At 43.3% G+C, this 20,721-nt stretch overlaps 1 protein-coding gene across 1 annotated transcript; it reads left to right on the top strand.

Moving 5' to 3' along the window:
• Nucleotides 1-2,969: 2,969 nt before the first annotated feature.
• Nucleotides 2,970-4,334, top strand: c1ql2 (complement component 1, q subcomponent-like 2; the record flags this gene model as incomplete). Its single annotated transcript, XM_084458046.1, has 2 exons — nucleotides 2,970-3,551; nucleotides 4,155-4,334. 2 exons carry the CDS (start codon nucleotides 2,970-2,972, stop codon nucleotides 4,332-4,334), a joined length of 762 nt encoding a protein of 253 aa, XP_084314172.1.
• Nucleotides 4,335-20,721: the final 16,387 nt, after the last annotated feature.

The raw sequence follows: 20,721 nt of genomic DNA, 5'->3' as shown, positions 1-20,721 counted from the left end.
TGGCCGTGACAAAGGAGGGGGACGCACACCAAACTAAGGATTAACAATAAGGTTTAATTAAACTAAACTCAAACAAGACAAAGTACATAAATCAAACATGGGATGTGCGGTCAGTTATCAGTGGTGTAAGTGAGTGAATGAGTGAGTGAAGGGTGTATGAATGCAGTGTTGAGTAGTGCAAAACCAGGTTCAAACTATAAAGCAAAACAAAGCAATCGGTGTCGCCGGGAGGAATCGAGAGAGCAACTGAGCTCCCAGCTCTTCTTGTAGAGCCCTGACACACCAGGCCCAGGTGTGCCAGGGTAGCAGCTGATGACGGCCACGCCCACCTCAGGAACCTGCTAGGACAGACACACAGACACACACAACACACCCAGACAGGCAAATGGAATAGGCGGGGCCGTCACAATATGACGTTTGGAGGCGATGGACAAACGTCGAATTCTGACGTCTTCCGGGTGAGACCAGGTTGAATGATCGTAGGACCGGCGGTTCAAACCCCGCCTCCTCCTGTCCACACACAAAGTGTCCTTAGGCGAGACACTGACCCCAAATTGCTCCCAATGAGTGCATGCCCGCTGCCGCCATTGGTGTGTGAATGGATGAATGAGAGGCCACTGTAAAGCGCTTTGGATAAAAGCGCTATATAAGTGCAGTCCATTAACCATTAAGGTGTGCAACCTGCCGCTCTGGAGGCGGCTTCCTGGCTTAATTTGAATAAAATTATATGGAAATGTGTGAAAGATGACCAAGAAGGCAACGAGGACAAACCGAGTATGGTGCAAAAGTTAAGAGTGTATTAAACTCAAAAGGCTGAAGACAAATTAAATAACAGAAGAGCAAATAAACCATGGTTCAAATAAGGAAGGTGATACAAAACCAGGCCAGGTCCAGCGTGGCTTATGTGCGTGGCTGGCTTGTTTATGTTCAGGACTGGTAGGACGGAAGCAAGTCATGCCACTGAAATAGCTGTGAATTGAAATGACATGAAATAATGTCTGATAAATTAAGATAGGTCTTGTTGCCTGGACACATCAGTTCCAATGCTTCCAATGCTAATCCAATACAATAAGAGCGGGAAAGCCAGTTAGCTCATGAGCTCACAATAACTAGCAGCAGCTTCCATAACATTAATGGTAGCGGTCAGTGGCTAAAGCAGTTACATTGATGATTCCTGTAACGTTAGCTATTTTGCTACAATTGGTTCAACTTCTGTTTCTGGACAAAATTCATTACCTGCTGTATGCACTTCCTTTTAGGTGGTGAAGTAAGTAGACGGTAATCTCTGAGAATGTCCTGTGTTGGAGTCCAATGCTCTGACCACTACTCTACTTGTGGAATCTAGGTAAGGGATAAAAAGGTTGGAGTGAAAGGATGAACGTGTGGAGGTTTGGGGTAAAGTCCCATAAAGTAATTCCCACCGGGTCTTGAACCTGTATTTCCAAACGCGAAAACAACGGCAGTGAAAAACAATCAGAGTCTGGTAATGATGAGTTTGTAACCCTGATAGTGTATTCAGCCTGTTATTTTGACTATTTCGGTTCTTGAAGTGGTGTTTTTACAGTGAACTTTTAACATTGAAGTCAACGGGCACTTCTGCATCCGCACCCCAGACTGACCAATATGGCTGCCAGGTGAATAAGGCGAATTAACAGGTGTTTGAGGCCCGTGTCACAGGTGACGTCACTGTAAACAGGCCTGATAAAAAATAATAAGAAGAACCCCCAGGCTCTGGAACTCCCTCTCTCCACACATGCGTCAGTTTGATTCAACGGACACACTCGCCATGTTCAAATCCCACCGCAAAACCCATCTGTTCAAACTAGCCTACTCATTGTAATTGCACCACACTGTTATGTTTCTTTCCAATTGCCTGTTCTACATCCCCCCTCCTATACGTCCGTCTCCCTATGCCCTCCGTCCTGTACTGTCTTTGTTTTTAATTGCCCCTATTGTTGTTGTAGGCTACTTTTTACTGTATATATTATCATGCTTTGTACGATGACCTTGAGTGTCCTGAAAGGCGTCTTTAAATAAAATGTATTATTATTATTATTATATATAATATAATATACATATATATATAAATATATACTTTTTAATCGTTTTTGGAAACTTTATGATAAACCCTTTTGCCTGTGGGGATCTTAGCTATTTCAGCTAATATTCTGGCATTTTGCTCAATTTGATGATGAGAGGGCCAACTGAGCCAGTTCAGATGACTTAATTGTTCAAACTCCAAAAATGTATTTTTTCCCAAGAAGTGTGATGTATGAAAAATGTCAGACGACCTAGGTTTACTAATCAGTCATTTAACTCCAAACGACCTCTTATTGTCGCAAGTAGTCAGAATAAAATTTATTCTGACTACTTGCGAGGTCGTTTTGAGTTAACTTACTGGTTAGTAGACCTAATTCGTGGTTAATGTGAAAAGAAAATGTCTCACTGCAAAAATGTCAAATGAAGCTGAAGTGTTAGTAGGCTAATGCTCTAGGATCCAATGTTTCCCTTGGTGCAAGACAGGGGATTTATAAATCATATAAAGATGACATGATTATTGGTGGAGGCTTAATCCAGATTGCAACAGGCTTTGTCCTGCTGTTACGTCAGCGCCCCTTTCTCCTCTGTTGTAGTAGGTAGGCTACATTGGAAATCGCTAGAAGCGTTCAGTGTTCGGCTCGGAGATCCAGCGTGTGTCCAGCCATGCCACAACGAATATTTCCCCTGTCAACTCTGTGAAGCGTAGTGATAGTGACAGCGTTACACGCTCCAAGGTAAATCAAACTTAAGGTTAGAACTTTTTTCAAATCCTAGAATAGAGTGACTGCTCTTGGTCCACTCTCTTTTCTACTGTGATTTTTAGAGTGCTTCCTTTCACCATTACTTCCCAAAGCAAAACGGACTTCTTAGCGCTTGCTTCTCGGACTCTCCAAAGGAAGAGAATCGTTGCCGCTGTGGTGGGCATCGTCATGGTGTTGGCTATTATTATAGCGATACCGTTGCTGGTCCAAACGTCCAAAACCGAGGCTCACTACGAGATGATGGGCACCTGTCGGATGATTTGTGATCCTTATAATCCAAAACCCAGCGCAACAGCTCTGGATGCCATGCAGGACCTGAGTGCCATTCCGTCTCCGTCGTTTGTTCATGGGACTAAGGGCGAACCGGGTCGGCCGGGGAAACCCGGACCAAGAGGTCCGCCTGGCGAACCTGGCCCACCCGGTCCAAAAGGTCCGCCAGGAGATAGGGGGGACTCTGGGAAAGCTGGGCATCCCGGACTTACCACGGGGACTGCGAAGACAGAGACTGGCGAGGTGAGCACCGGAATTGGCGGCGCAAAGATTGCGTTTTACGTGGGTCTGAAAAACCCTCACGAGGGATACGAGGTTCTAAGGTTCGACGACGTGGTCACAAACCTGGGGAACCATTACGATCCAACAACTGGCAAGTTCACTTGCCAAGTATCCGGGATTTATTACTTCACGTACCATGTGCTAATGCGCGGAGGCGATGGGACTAGCATGTGGGCAGATTTGTGCAAAAACGGACAGGTAACTTCATACTTTCACGTTCTAGATGTACTATGACCCTATCTCGGATAGGTTCCAACAGGCTAAGAGACGTACGTGCGCTATATTAAAGAGACGTGTGTGGTGTAGCTCAAAGCAATCGTCCCTAAACAAATAACTTATCAAGACCTTGCACTCAGAAAACAACTGCATAGCCTACATACCGTGCGTAATTGAGGTTTTGTCTGCAGGGTATTACGCACACAGAGCGCTCGTGCGCTTCAATATATACATTGACTTCAATGCAGGCTAAGCTGACTAATTGCCTTCTCCTTAGCCGTGGACGTTAATTTATCACCTCATCATGGAGTGGCGCTTTGTGGCTAGGCTTGTCTCCGTCTCGAATGTCTTGTCTGTCAGTACATGTGTGTTGAATTGACACTGTCCGTCTTGAGAATGATACCCTGTGTCTTAATGAGATTACCAGTCTAAATAAAGGTTAAGTAAAATAAATGAAAACATAAAATGCACCAATTGCCCCTGGATTGTTCCATCAGTTTAAGATAACAAGAGAACTCTGATCCTAAACAGTTCTTTTAGACTATTAAGTCCTTCAGAATTTGACACAGTATGCTTTTTTTGCAGGTCCGCGCAAGTGCGATTGCCCAGGACGCTGACCAAAACTATGACTACGCAAGCAACAGTGTCGTCCTTCACTTGGACTCCGGAGATGAGATTTATGTCAAATTGGACGGCGGCAAAGCGCACGGTGGCAACAACAACAAGTACAGCACTTTTTCCGGTTTCATTTTGTACCCGGACTGATTTTCCCAGATCAAAGACACGAACACTTGGCTTGCACCATTATAGATGGTCTATTTATCTATTATATTAAGAGCAAGTTGCCCGTCTTGGGGAGCCCCTGTAAGCAGCTGTCCGTCCTGTGTCGTTTTGGGGCTGCCAACACATGCCATCTATAGACGGAATACGTTGCCGTGTGATGTGATATTTTGCTTGACAGTGCCTGTGTCTCACTGAAGATATTGTATTAAGATAGGCTATCTGTATAAAATCAGCTATTATACAATATATGGGTCCATATCGCTATTTATTGTCCCTCCAAGTTCCACGTGTGAAAACATGTTCTATGTCTTCATATAGCCCCCCAGTACACGTTATGCTATTAGGTATTTCAATAAATTGTGTTTTTTATGTTAAGTTTATGTGTGGAATTCTGTCTGCTAAGATCATGCCGGGGGCATTAAATACTCTTGGCAGCAAATACATTCAGCCTAGACATGGCTATTCACACAAATGTCTTTAAGTGAATTCATAAATCAAATGTCCCTGTTAGTCTTATCACTACCAATAGGCACTAACTTGCCTTTGTTTGTGCTTGTCTACGGAGTTTCTGACTTCTCCATATTGTTTTCGCAACCTGATATCACGCAATTTCGTGGCACACACACGTTTATTCAATCTATGACAACGTTCTCGGTACCACGATTTCACTTAAAAATTCGTGGTGAGATCATATAATACATCCATGGGTGAGATCCACGATTTGGAATCCAATGTATTCCTATGGGACGTGCACGCATGCGTGGAGGCGCTCGGGCAGAGAGCATTGCGCAATTCCCCTGCGCACCCGCCAGGCCCCCAGGATTCGAAATCTAAAGTGAAGTCAAATCTGACGCTCACCATGCATTCCTGTAGATGTCTTTTGTCATGTTGGGGCCTTGTCGGGTTGTTTATAGGTGAAATAACCACTGTTATAGCCTATTTTTCACTCGTTTAGGGGTTTTCTGCTTCTTCTTCTTCTACGCTCTACCGGAAATAGCGCGCGCTCTGTGTGATACGTCACAGTGCTGCCACCAATCGGTGATTGGTGGTCTCTTATTAATTAATAAGTCAACAGCTAAGAAATCATACTCCATTATGTTACCGAAATAGACTCGATGTCATGGCTTTAGGAACAACATGCAAAGCTTGCATTAAAATCTTAAACATTCCATAGGTAAACATTTGCTATTCATCAGTTGTTTGACTGCACCTGTTTTTCATGTTTGAGCAAATGCTAATTTTGTGCCTATAGCCTAGGTGTACACAAACCAAACCAAACTAGGGCTGCGAGCAGCATTGAGCGGGCCCTCGCACCCCACGCGAGTCGGGGTGTGGCGCCGTTAAAGGCTGTGCTATTTCGGTGTATAGTACTGAGAGAAACTTCCTGTCACCAGTAGGTGGCGCTCTAAGCGTGACTCGATACCGATGCATAGATGTGTTCAGGACGGTACCTTGATGAAGCGTGAGAAATGTTGAGCAAATTGGACAATGTATGTAGGAGTTATGATGACTTCCTGCTTGACCTGTAGGCGGCGCTATAAGTAGGACTCAATACTGACCTACAGATGTGTTCAGGACGTGACCTTCATCAACCCTGAGCAATTTGTTGTAAATCAGATAACGTATGTAGGAGTTATGAGTACTTCCTGTTTCACCAGTAGGTGGCCCTGTAAGTGTGACTCAATATCGATGCATAGATCTGTTCAGAAGGTGACCTTCATGAAGCGTTAGCAATTTGGTGCAAATCGGAAGATGTATGCAGGAGTTATGAGGACTTCCTGTTTCACCAATAGGTGGCGCTATAAGTATGACACAATACGGACACATAGATCTGTTCAGGACCGAACCGTCATGAAGCGTGAGATATATCGGACAAATTGGATAATGTATGGAGGAGTTATGAGGACTTCCTATTTCACCAATAGGTGGCGCTATAAGTATGACGCAATACTGACACATAGATGTGTTCAGGACAGAACCGTCATGAGGCGTGAGATATATCGGACAAATCCGATAATGTATGAAGGAGTTATGGGGACTTCCTGTTTCACCAATAGGTGGCGCTATAAGTATGACGCAATACTGACACATAGATGTGTTCAGGACAGAACCGTCATGAAGCGTGAGATATATCGGACAAATTGGATAATGTATGGAGGAGTTATGAGGACTTCCTGTTTCACCAATAGGTGGCGCAATAAGTATGATGCAATACTGACACAAAGATGTGTTCAGGACAGAACCGTCATGAAGCGTGAGATATATCGGACAAATTGGATAATGTATGGAGGAGTTATGAGGACTTCCTGTTTCACCAATAGGTGGCGCTATAAGTATGAGACAATACGGACACATAGATCTGTTCAGGACCGAACCGTCATGAAGCGTGAGATATATCGGACAAATTGGATAATGTATGGAGGAGTTATGAGGACTTCCTGTTTCACCAATAGGTGGCACAATAAGTATGATGCAATACTGACACAAAGATGTGTTCAGGACAGAACCGTCATGAAGCGTGAGATATATCGGACAAATTGGATAATGTATGGAGGAGTTATGAGGACTTCCTGTTTCACCAATAGGTGGCGCTATAAGTATGACGCAATACTCACACATAGATGTGTTCAGGACAGAACCGTCATGAAGCATGAGATATATCGGACAAATTGGATAATGTATGGAGGAGTTATGAGGACTTCCTGTTTCACCAATAGGTGGCGCTATAAGTATGACGCAATACTGACACATAGATGTGTTCAGGACAGAACCGTCATGAAGCGTGAGATATATCGGACAAATTGGATAATGTATGGAGGAGTTATGAGGACTTCCTGTTTCACCAATAGGTGGCGCTATAAGTATGACGCAATACTGACACATAGATGTGTTCAGGACCGAACCGTCATGAAGCGTGAGATATATCGGACAAATTGGATAATGTATGGAGGAGTTATGAGGACTTCCTGTTTCACCAATAGGTGGCGCTATAAGTATGACGCAATACTGACACATAGATGTGTTCAGGACAGAACCGTCATGAAGCGTGAGATATATCGGACAAATTGGATAATGTATGTAGGAGTTATGAGGACTTCCTGTTTCACCAATAGGTGGCGCTATAAGTATGACGCAATACTGAAACATAGATGTGTTCAGGACAGAACCGTCATGAAGCGTGAGATATATCGGACAAATTGGATAATGTATGGAGGAGTTATGAGGACTTCCTGTTTCACCAGTAGGTGGCGCTGTAAGTGTAACTCAATACCGACGCATAGATGTGTTCAGAAGGTGACCTTCATGAAGCGTCAGCAATTTGGTGCAAATTGGATGATGTATGCAGGAGTTATGAGGACTTCCTGTTTCACCAATAGGTGGCGCAATAAGTATGAAGCAATACTGACACATAGATGTGTTCAGGACAGAACCGTCATGAAGCGTGAGATAAATCGGACAAATCGGATAATGTATGGAGGAGTTATGAGGACTTCCTGTTTCACCAATAGGTGGCGCTATAAGTATGACGCAATACTGACACATAGATGTGTTCAGGACAGAACCGTCATGAAGCGTGAGATTTATCGGACAAATTGGATAATGTATGGAGGAGTTATGAGGACTTCGTGTTTTATGGCGAAATGTCAAACTTTGGCGGGGCGCCACGGCAAGGGTGTTTGGTGAAAACTCAATTTTTTTGATAACTTTTGATCACAAAGGTCTTAAGATGAAGCTGACCCGATATGAAGTTGATCGGATGAAATCTATAGGAGGAGTTCGTCAAAGTACGAGGCATGGAAATGGTCAAAACACGGTCAAAATGGCACATTAAAAGCAAAATGGCGGCCTTCCTGTTGCATGTTGGGTAAAGCTCCAAGAGACATTTTAGTGTGTCTCGATGAAATACATATGCCCACCGAATTTCGTTCGCCTACATCAAACTGAAAGGTGGGGCTCGCCATTTTAAATTTTCCAGGGGGCGCTCTTGAGCCGTTTTGCCACGCCCATTTCCGTCACCCATGAATTATAAAATTTTTCACCGGGCCTGACGTATCTGCAAAGTTTCGTGAGTTTTCATTGATGTTTAGGCCACTATAAAGGCATTTGTTTGGGGAGAAGAAGGAGAAGGAGAAGGAGAATAATAATCCTTCGAAATACAATAGGGCCTCGCACCGCCAGTGCTCGGGCCCTAATTACACAAACAAGACATTTTGAGGATTATGATTTTGGTGTATGTCGGCCCAGAATCAATTTTGTGATGTGATTATGTTAGCCTTATAGCTTGTGTAGACAGACAGAACGGCATCCATCAGCACCATGGACAGGGTCAGTTAGGCAAAGACTGAACCCCCCTCTACACAGCCAGGGGGCAGTGGTTTTCCCTCTGAGATACATTGCAGGGATTATATCAAAATCACTGATATTAAGATCACCATTTGTGCTTACAAGTAAATAGCCTATGCGAAATGTCATAATTTTAGATTTGTACTGTTATCAATAGCTTATTTTCAGCAAAGTAAATGTAAAATGGTGCTATAGGAACCCTCTGAAAAAGATTACAGTTAGACAAATGCCATGTCATAGCCTATCACATCTCATAAAAGGAAAGTATGTGTGTGTGTGTTCCTGACCTAGGCCACATTTGAGTACAAATGTTGGACATGAAACCAGTTGATTGGGGATGGTGGGAGCACTTGCCTTAACAAACTCCTTCAGCCAATCAGCATAACGTTTGCCAAAATCATTAAATGTCTTTTCCGACGAGAAACTACACTTGTGCAAATTCTACTCTTGTTTGTTCTTGTTTAATTGTAATTGTTCTTGTTTAATAGTATTTCACGTCATCAACTATGGAGCCCAATCAGGGGCTGCCCCCACTGGGGGGCTAAGCAGCAGTTAGGAAGCAGCTACAGTTATGGTTACATTGTAATTTCTGGAAATTGGTGTGGATGGGAAGAAGTCCAGCCTTATCACGGGGAGCAGAATGTGAGCTCACAGGATCAGAATGGCAACTGGCCAGGCTATAGGGGATATGGAATGAATGTACAGTAAATCAATGCAATGTCCACAAACGTTTACAAAGTCAACACGTGTGTGAGTGTGTGATGTATGTGTGAGAGAAAGCGAGAGAGAGAGCGAGAGAGAAAGAGAGAGAAAGGAGAATGAGAGCTCTTGGCAGTAACCATCAACCAGTGGCCACGGCGTGTTCCATCATCTCAGTGACAGACATGGGGAGGCGGGACGCACTGTAGAGGTGCATGGTGGGAATTCACCATCTGTCTCAGATTCCAAGACAAGGGCAGATAATGTAAATCTAAGTGTTTAGGATTTGAACACAAAACTAAACACTTATTGAAACACTTGAGCCCAATTCCCATTGACCCCAAAACTCACCAACACCCACTAACATCTGGGATTTGTCTTTGGTGGGAAAGGGTACACTCAGCATTCAGTCCCGTGTCTGATGACTGCTATAGGCATGGGCATTTCTCAGCTCCATCTCCAATTGGCACGAACCCCCTGGTAAAATTGTGCCATGACCATCACATATGATGTTTGTCAATTTAAAACATAATTTTGCAAGTCAAGAAAGTCGCAGTTTGTCGTAATACTACAGTATAAAGCGGTTATTCCAGAACGAGTTTAAAATGATCAAAAGAGGTGAAAATCACTATTAGTCTGGCCATGTTCAGAGCTGCAGGAATGCGAAAGGAGAGTTTGCAGCGTGACGCAGACAGACCAGCACAGTTACGTGGAGCCTACGCTGTAGCCCTACGCCGTTGTGAGAATTTATACTGTACTTCTGCGCTGGTTTGACTCATGTTGCGTTGCAGTTACACCACCACATCGCTTGTGAAATTTGATAATAACACATAATTTGAGTCTGTGTCCCGGTGCTTTATATGCAGTGCCAGCCAGGAAAGAAACACAAACAAAGTAGGCACTTTCATCCCACCTGGATTGCCACTCTTCTTGGCTAGGTTTTTCTTCATGCTAACGTACTTGTCCCTCATGCAAGAGAGATCCAAGGGGAAACTTGCGTAGATGGAACGGAAACAAATGCAGATTAAAATTAGTGTTCCAATTCAGCACCATGAACAGTGCCGTGGATTTATCAATAAATGGTGGCCGATATTACACAACTGCTGATAGGCTATTTCAGCACCATGGTCGGCACCATGCATTTTAAAGGTAGCACTATAAAAATCACAGTAGAAACTTCTTTCATTAAAATGCATTGTCCCCCACTTCCCAGTTCCAGAACTGCCGTCTATGGTGGAAGCACACTGCGGAGGAGTTTGAGAGGGCTAGCTAGTTTTGCACTTGAATGGATGCCACTAACTTACTCACCCTGCGTTACATGTGCAGTTAGACTCCACGATCTTGTCCTGATGAATTTCTATCTGGAGTTTGTGAGGCATTCGTGCCTTCCGCATAGGCTGTATCGCCAACACCTAGTATAAACTGCTCCGTCCGAAATCCAAATCTCATGGCTATATCCTTGTTGTTACACCTGCTTCTTTCACCTAAGGAACATTGCAAAACTCAGGTCCACATGCAGAGCTAGAAATGTCTGTACATGCTTTCATATCATCAAGACTTTATTATTGCAATTCACTCTTTACCTGTTTAAACAAATCATCTGTGGACCAGCTGCAACTGGTCCAAAAGGCTGCGGCGTGGCTCCTCACCAGATCCAAGAAATCCTGTCACATCACCCCCATCCTGGCTGCCCTGCACTGGCTCCCAGTGACCAGGGGCTCCTGGCAGTGGTGGTGTCTCAGACCAGGCTTAAAACCAAGGGTGACCGGGCTTTTGGGGCGGTGGCCCCAAGGCTCTGGAACGCACTCCCCCAGGACTTGAGATCCTCTGCACCAGAAAATACTTTTAAAAAACTGTTGAAAACTCACCTGTTCAGACAGGCTTTTGGCTGCTAGTAGCTCTGATTGCTGAGTTTGGTATTGTCTGTCGTTTCTATGTTGTTGTGGTTCTCTTTACCTGTGTATTAAAGGACAATGCTCATTTTTGACAACCTGGACCTTATTTACGACATTTTATAAGACGTTTGACTCACCGAGATCACTTTGGTGTAGTTCGGAGGCATGTAGAATCCAGCGCGAGCCAGTATATCCATGTAATGTCGGTGGTCGGGGCACTTAGATTGCAGTTTCTAAAAATCTATTTTCTGCCGCGAAACGGTTGTTTTCATCAATCTGTCTTCATGAATCGCTAGTTGTGCTTACATAGAGCATAGGCCTGTGGTGGTATTTCACATGCCTCTGTAATATGATCTTTAGAAACGTCTTTCGAAACGAAATAGCTTCCTCGCACAGCGCGCAATCGTTGCTCCAGCACGCTGTGCGCATGCGTGCTGGAGCAAGTGAGGAAGCTATTTCGTTTCTAAAGACGTTTCTAAAGATCATATTACAGAGGCATGTGAAATACCACCACAGGCCTATGCTCTATGTAGAGAACGCTTTTTTTAACCATTTAGGCCTACGCTTTATTGTAGTGGCGCGCACACATGATCCTAATTTGAATAGACCTATATAATTTGTGTTTAATGGTTGTGCTGAAGCAGTGACATGATATGACCTCTCCGATTTGTTTGGAAAAGGAAATAGAAATCAGAAACTTTGGATTACGGACTCCTGACAACTTTCTGAGTTATTTCTGGGTTAACAAGCACACAGTGTTTAAAAAGCCTTTAATCCATCGGGCTATATAGGCCTACAATAAAACACCAACATGTTTCGGTTTTTATTGTAGCCTACATATGGATTAAAGGCTTTTTAACCACTTTTCCACCCAATAAGTTAATCACTTGACTGAGCGCGTTCTCACATTCCGCAGCTAAAATGCAACTGGTCCAAACTAACACAAACCCTACAACATAGGCATGTATTAGTTTAGCGTTTAGTTTATTGGTTTGAGTGTAAAATGTTTATCTTTTCAATTATATTTATAGTAATACATGTTTTTTGCTGGGTTTGTGAAAACCATTACTAGCACACCACGCTGCCTGTGTCACATGGTTGCAGATAATATATTAGTTATTATGACACGGGAGAAATAGGGATACTATAGCTGTTCTAGCAAAGTTGCTATGAGGACTTATATTTTGATTTAGAAAAATGTAGAATGTCCCCCAGTTAAGGGTGGTGGTGGGGTTCTGACACTTCATAGTTTGTTAAAATAAAAACATACAGGATGATAAGGAGGAGGAATTATACTTCATAATTAATGATAATAATAATAATATATATAAACAGCAATTCTGATGTGTTGAAAGCACAGCAATTGCAATGCCAATTAATATTAGGCTAAAGAAATGACATTTCCCCTCAGTTTAAACCGTTTTGAACCGACTTCTGGTTTAAGCCCCGCCCACTTCCAAATACGAATATGAATAATTAGCTGTCAAATACAAATACAGATACAAATACAAATAGTGGGCTCCCGGCACACCCCTACATAGAACCACCAAATGCATTCAGGGGCGGAGGTCTGTGCTCTCTGAGAACTGTTTCTAGTCTAATTATAGTATAGATGTTTCTTGAAAGGTTCTTTGAGGCATAAGCAGAGAGATCTGAGTTAATTGATCTCAATTAATTGTCAGTAGGTTAGCATTTGGCAAGCAGTGTTGTTTACTGTCAACCCCCCAATGTCTGACACTGAATGAATGGAAACAGGTTTTATAGAGGCAACCCAAGAATGTCTGAGGAGACACGTCAGTAAAGATAAAACACTGTCCATATATTGCTCCGGCCTTTCATTTAGCAAGAATCTCAGAAGAGATTGCAGCAGGTGCACTTTATGTGCTGACAGTCACCTGCGCCATTGCCCTGACATACGACAGACTACAGCCGCATCACCACAAACAAAGCAACAACACGTTCTCTGTCACCGCTACAAACAAACAAACGAGGATGATGCTCATTGTAGAACGTCTGGATGCACTAATATCTTCTGACAAGAGCTGGTAGTTGTTTAAAATAGGTTCCTTTCTCTGGAAAGCACAAAAAAACAAAGGAATTAAAGAAAAGCATATAAGCACTTAAAGAGTCATTATACAACTGTTTGGAAATGGCTTTCCATGCATTTGGCCTGTTCCGACGCAAATGTTGTATTTTCCTCCCGAATGTATTCTAGGAAAAAAAGGAGGTCACTGCTTTTACAAACGCTACAGGCCCAGTTTACTAGTTTAATACATCCATGGTTTGCTCACTGAATGACTAACCCTTTAGATAGCCATGCACCTGCATGGGGATGGTGTGAATAATTATGAACATTTTCCAAGCCTCTGTTTTACTAAGAAAATAAGGAATAACATGAAATGTATGGCACTTTATAACAGGAACATAAACACTTAATTCCTTTTTCACGGTCATCTGCAAAAATCCCTCCCCAGCACCCATGACATGCTCTGGAAAGGGATCAAAGACAAAGGCTCATGTCTCTGGTCTGGAATCAGAAAAACATAACATTCATGGCATCCAATCCAGATACCTCTGACTTCGAACATTTGTGTGCCGTACATCAAAGCTCTTGTGAAACCAAGAATACAAGGGAGCATTTGCGGCTCAAGAGGTACAGCTGGTCATCCAGTGACTGATCCAATTCCCGGCTCCTCTTGTCCACATCCTTGAGTCACTGAAACCCAAATTCCTGCCAATAAGCAGGCTGACACCTTGCATGACAGCTGGCTGCTTGCTTGCTCGCCATTGGTAAGGATGTGTGAATGGATGAATGAGAGGTCATTGTAAATGCTTTAGATAAAAGTGTGATACAAATGCAGTCCATTTACTAGGGGAAGATATATTTGTTTATATACCTGTATATGTGTTTTGCTTTAAGGATACACTGTAGATCTCATGTCCTGAACGATCTACAGTACATTCAAGGGACTAAGTTACAGCTGAACTGTGAAATGGGAGAGCATATCTCTTTACATTCCAGAGTTGAGATTTTCTGTTCCTCGTCTGACCTTGTCAGACAACAGGCTCTTTCGTATGCACATCATCTTAAAATGTGACCGAAATCATTTTTTCAGTGCTTGTCAGGGAGCTGATAAATAATGGAAATAGTATGATGGGCTCAAGGGAACATTGCAAAGCATTTTCAATAAAGCAGTTTAAACGCAAAAAATGGGTGAGGTAGAAAATGTAAGCGTGCGCCTGACTATATGATAGATTATAACATAATGTATAGCATGTTGCCATATGAAATAATATTTTCAAGCATATTTTGAATGTAGGAAGACATATCATGTTTTCCATCTTGGTCAATAAGCATAACGAAAGATTTAATTGGTGTGGCTGTGGGCAGCCTCAGTTTCCAGGCCCACGGTGGGGCCATTACTGCTCACTCACCACCGAATCAGGGGACTTCACAAGGGAAGGCTGGGAGTGCCATGTCATACTTGGGAGTTCCCAAAGCTGAACTCTGGGTAGATGTATGATTCATGCGCTATTATCATAAATACGAGCTACATTTTAATATAACACCTCAGTACATTTTACTTACTGTCTATGAGTGTCACATTCCATTTGGGACTTTTAATGAGCACTCGACTGATAAAAGTAAAGATTGATTTTTTTTATAGTTTACATATCGATTAGGCCTATAAAAGTATAGATTTCTGTCTGCATGTCCTGCAGGTTTAAGGGCAGTTAAATTTGTCATTAAAGTGTCTGATTTATGCTAACGAAGGGTGGAAGCCAGTCTACCATTTCTTGAGTGTGTTACTACAGTATTTAAGGCTTTCTGTCCCTAAAGCACCACAGCAGAGACCATAGTGGCTGCATGTCTGTCGGTCTGGGGAAGAGTTTATACTGTATTTAAACACTGCAGACATGGTGCTCAGCAGATCTGCACACTGGCACTACCTAACACTACACACACGAACACATGTGCACACACACACACACACACACACACACACACACACACACACACACACACACACACACACACACACACACACTTTTTCCACTCCTTCATTACCACAAAGGTATATGCATCATGGGTAGGGGACAGCATGTTTACTGTGCACTTACTGTTTAATCAGCTGGGGGACAATGAGACCATGAACTAACCAAATTAGCCAGGCTACAGTTTGGCTCCATGGTGACACTACAACCATTCATCTTGAACAGTACAGTAGTCTCCTAATAGTACATGGTATTGGGAATTTCTTCTGTCTTCAGTTTTTCAGGGCAAAGTGTCAAATGAGAGGATGTACTAGTCATTTGCCTATAGCAGGAGGAAGTTGGGCGATCTGGCACACTCAAAAGGACCAACAGAGATCTCAGAGAAAGAGAGATGGAGGGAGAGAGGGATGTTAACTGAACTGAAAAGGTTGGTCTGACACTCCTCGGTATTCTCCTCTAAAAATAACAAAGAATGTGTCCACTCTCCCAGTGTTCCTTGGCTTCCCCTTGGCTTTCTATTCACATTTGACCAATTAACTTGGGTTTTCCATCCCAGTACTGCATATTAATAAGGCCCAAGGTGAGGGAAGACATATTGATTTTCTGATCTTTAACTCCTTCTCAGCGAAAGCGCAGGGCGAGAGGTAATGTTTTCGGTGACGTGTGTTTATTGGTTTATTTATTGGTTGGTGTGTTAGCAGGATTATGCAAAAACTACCAGAAAAATTTTCATGAAACTTCGTGGTAGGCATGGGCCGGTATGAGATTTTGACGGTCTGATAACCTTAGGCAAAAATACCACGGTTTCAGGGTATCTCTGGGCAAAAAAACATAAAGAAAACGTTTTGCCATTAAACAAAATGTAAATTATTTTTTAAATAAAATGTAGACGTGGAAGTAAATGTATTAAAGTAGTAATGATGCAGAAATTTGAGCATGTTCACCTTTCCTGGAATCAGTTTGGAGTGGTGAGGTGAGAGGATATGTCCAATGGAATGTTTTCAGTGACCTTCATTTTGAAATCCCTGGCAAGAACGCTACCAGAGATGAGTTTTGCCTTTGAGGCCAGAGCCGTGAGGCTAGGCTCGTGCTGCTAATGTTATTGTTTTCACACCAAGGACTGTTGACAATATTTTCATGGACCAGCTGTCCGGGACGACGGCATGGTCACAAGATGACTGGAATTTTTTTAATTTTTTTATAGTTTACATATTGATTAGGCCTAGCCTTTATATAGCAATTAGTTTAATGATATAACTAGTTTAATTTCAATTTAAGTAGGAGTGGAACAAAACATTGGCCCAAGATCCGACAACAAAGTCCCAGGCGAACGGTCATCTGCGCTTGTTTTCATTTTACAACTATTTACCACAGGAAACTGTCATAGAAATTGTAGTTTCACCACTTCCTTTGTAATTCACCACCTTCCTCAACCTTTCACATAGCTGTGCTAACCTAATTCATGACAGGATGACCTCCAGGAGGTCAACACACCTAGACGTTGTCTACTCCAGAATAAACATCCTTTGTCCCTTTGTCCCTGCAAGAATTACCGCCTTTTCTCATGTCACGTGTCTGTATTCTCGACCACTGTTGATGACGCCTGCCATTTAATATGATGTGCACAATGGGTTAGCCAATCACATCCTGGAAGCGCCATACATATACCAAGTATATCCATGTAATGGCTGCGGACGGGGCACTGAGAATGCAGCTTCTAAAAAATCTATTTTCTGCCGCGAAACGGTTGTTTTCATCAATCTGTCTTCATGAATCGCTAGTTGTGCTTACATAGAGCGTAGGCCTGTTGTGGTTTTTCACATGCCTCTGTAATATGATCTTTACAAACGTCTTTAGAAACTAAATAGCTTCCTCACTTGCTCCAGCACGCATGCGCACAGCGTTAGGTTTAACCGGTTTAATGTTAACAATAGACTACGGTGACTTCATTAACGTTATAGCTCCATTGGGCAAACGTTAGCAAGCACTCCGCATGTGAGCCTTGTTTACAAGGAAAACCAGCATAAAATTAGCTTGTAAAAAGTTAGCTAAAGTTAAGCCAGAAATTTCATCCAATATCTTCATGGCACATGTTATGACATTCTAACTATCCATGACTGGATAGTGCAAATTAAAAGTATGTTAACTTTCATTATTTCTACAAAACTAGCTACAGTAGGTCAACCCAGTGCCACCGGGTAAACTCACCCTCCATCATGGAAAACATAAACATGCACTCAGAGCACGGGCTGAGATGGTCATGGAGCTCGCTGAACTATGTACTGCTACTGTACGTCCTGCAAACCACATCCATCCAGGCAAAGTACTGTGTTTTTAGGGAGTCTTTGGCACACTCATTCGGGACAGTCCCATGAGCCTTATCACCAAGTTCCATGTCGACACCTCGAACACTCTAGCGCCAACAATGTGTCACATTTTGACAACTTTTGACCTGTATGCCTGATTTTCAAAAATGAGGTACTGTTGGATTCAATGATAGTTGGACTTCAAAAATGATAAAAACTCAAATGAGCCCCCGACTGACTCCTCATTTTTGATTTGGGTGCACTGTGGACTGTTTAAGTGAGTTTTCTTTGAATACTAGTAATTTCTACTGTAGCATTAGCATGCGACTAAAGCCCGAATGAGAGACAGCATGGAATCAGCTGAAAATGTTTTCCATTAATAAACAACATTATGGGTTGTAAATGAGGCTCTATGTCCAAAATTCTGAACTACCCCTTTAAGATGACATTCTGACATGAGTGATACAATCAGAGCCGACAAACTTTTGACTATTATCTTATCATTTACCGCTTTTAGTCAGGTAAAGGTCACACTACAGAAGGAGGGGAGCATGAGGAGGTTATGAGAGATATGCTAATATAAACAAACAAGATGCCAAAGATGAAGCAGGATTGCTTTCATTTACAAGTTATATAAATATTCATTTCCTCTTTCCACCATGTCGTCATGTAAGCACTTTGAATTGCCTTGTTGTTGAAATGTGCTATACAAATAAACTTGCCTTGCCTTGCCTTGCCTCCCTTTTCCCCAAAAGACATATACACACAAAACACATTCTCTAAGTACCGATACTGTAGCAAGCTTTTGTACGGTGACATTCATTGCTATTCAAAGTCAGCTCATGTGAGTTGTATTATTGTAGCCGAAGGCACTTGGGTTTTCACTATCTACAATTCACATATTTGTGCTGAGGGAGCAGGGAAGAGCCTGTGATGGTACAACAAAGACATGAGCTGTTGCCCCTGATTCCAGAGGAGACATCGGTGTCAGAATCTTAACAGTCCTGCAACTGTCGTGTTCTTTGTGCCTTCAAATAGGGGGCTGAGATGAAGGTCATCAGTATTCTGTGGTCTTCCATGGTTTCTTGGTGCTCTTATTTACATTCTTTGAGCCAATTTCAAAGCTTGAACTACTTCATACGCCAATTGTGTGGACAATTAACAGGCTAGCTAGATTAGAGGTTTTGATAAATTAATTTGTCAAATCAATTTCACTGTGATATAACACTCGGGGCCCGCATACTGTATGGTCACGCAAAAACACTAGCACTACCGTCAAAGGCTAGGCGTTTTGGAACTTTTGTGCCAGCTACAGGGGCCTCATTTATCATTGAGGTACGCCTTCTTTTACACGGTCTTTTCCGCGATTTCAGGCGTACGCCATTCCCCCCCCCCCACAGCGCGATCTATCAAGCCGAAAGGGCGAAAATTTAGTCGCTTTTCTACGGGCTTTTGTAGGACACCTCTCAAGTAGCCGTACCGATTTACACGGTTTTCTACACCCTTTTTGAACACAGGGGGAACTGGCGACGCAGGTGGTGCGTCGGTGAAGTCATGTAGGCTAATAGCCCAATTCAGCACCAACATATATCGCAATGCAAGATTAGACGTGTCCTCTAACCGGCTCATTAATGGTCCGATATGGATTTGTTCCCCAAGCTTAACCTATGCGCACACCTAATGCAGGCACTCCATCAAACGGCAATAATTGACCAATTAGATTGTCATTAATATGTGATCATGTGGACCTGTTTGCTGTTTGGTAAGCATATAAATGACAGTCCTCCTGTGCGTAATGCGAGCCTAAATGAATCCGGCGCTACTCAGCCTACTGGCCGAGATAGAACACCAAAGAGGTGACGGCGATGGCGACTGCACCCACATAAGGGCACCATCATTGAATGAATACGTCTATGTGAATCGCAAAAATGTGCACACTATAAATACCCAAATCATATGTGACGCCGACATGCTCATCACAAGTGTAGTGGCACGGTGGCCTGGCTCCACGCATGACTCATCCATCCTGGCGCACAGCAGGGTAGGGGCTAGACTGGAGGCAGGCGCTGCGCGTGACGGCTGGCTTGTTGGTGTGTGCATAGCCAAGATATATTCTTTTTCTTCTTTACTTTAATCTTTATTAGCATTTTCCATCCATACAACGACAATACAATAAAACATAAAAACTTACAATAACAGCTTATGGGTACTTCCATCCATGCAGCTTTTTTCTCTTAATCAAATATTACAATTTCAATATTAGTGGTATCATCACACTTCCTTCTATAATCCATCCATTTTTCCCATCTCCCTTCAAACTTTCCTTCCTGCATCCTCAATGCATGCGTGAACTTCTCCCTAACATAAATCTCTTCCACAACACCCAGCCACTGCTCCTTGGTTGGGGGTTCCACCTTATACCAAGCGCTCATTATTGTCTTTTTACTAGCAACCAATAGTACTTTCACTAGGTATCTGTCCCCTCCTTGTACATCATCCTGTGTTATGTTTGCCAAGATATATATTCAAAGCTGATAAGAATGAGAACCAGATAAGACCCCACCACAAAATGAGGACCCAAGCCCTCAGCCCCCTCCCCGTCATGAGGGTTACCAGCGGGGCCAAAGGGCCCGCACTGAGGTCATGCGCCAGCTATGAAGACAAAGTAAGGTTCACATTGTTACCATTTTATTGTCTGTTGGTGGGTGACTGTGTGAGGTGTGTGAGTGCGTTTGTGAGTGCATGTGTGAGGTCCGTGAGTGTGGTAGTGAGTGACTGTGTGAGGTCCGTGACAGCATGTGTGGGAATGAAGTGCAGTGAGGATGTCCTGTTGGCTCTGGTGGTGTAATGTGGTGACCTCCACCAACTGCTGCACAACTGCCCCAATCCCTTCTGCCATGTCCCTCTGGGCCTCTAGGGTCATGAGCCTCCAGCACAGCGTCTGAGAGGAAGCCCAGCCCTCAGGGACCCTTGAGGCAGGGACGCTGGCAGCCGGAGGTGGAGGCGTGGGCGGTGGAGACGGAGACGGAGGCGCTGGAGATGGCACTGGAGGTGGAGGCCGGCGCGCTGGAGGTGGAGGCACTGGAGGCCGTGGCGCTGGAGGTCGTGGCGCTGGAGGTGGAGGCTGCA

The sequence above is a fragment of the Borostomias antarcticus genome, assembly GCF_949987555.1.
Source record: "Borostomias antarcticus genome assembly, chromosome: 2".
Lineage (NCBI taxonomy): Eukaryota > Metazoa > Chordata > Actinopteri > Stomiiformes > Stomiidae > Borostomias > Borostomias antarcticus.
This window is presented reverse-complemented; position numbering and strand designations above follow the sequence as displayed.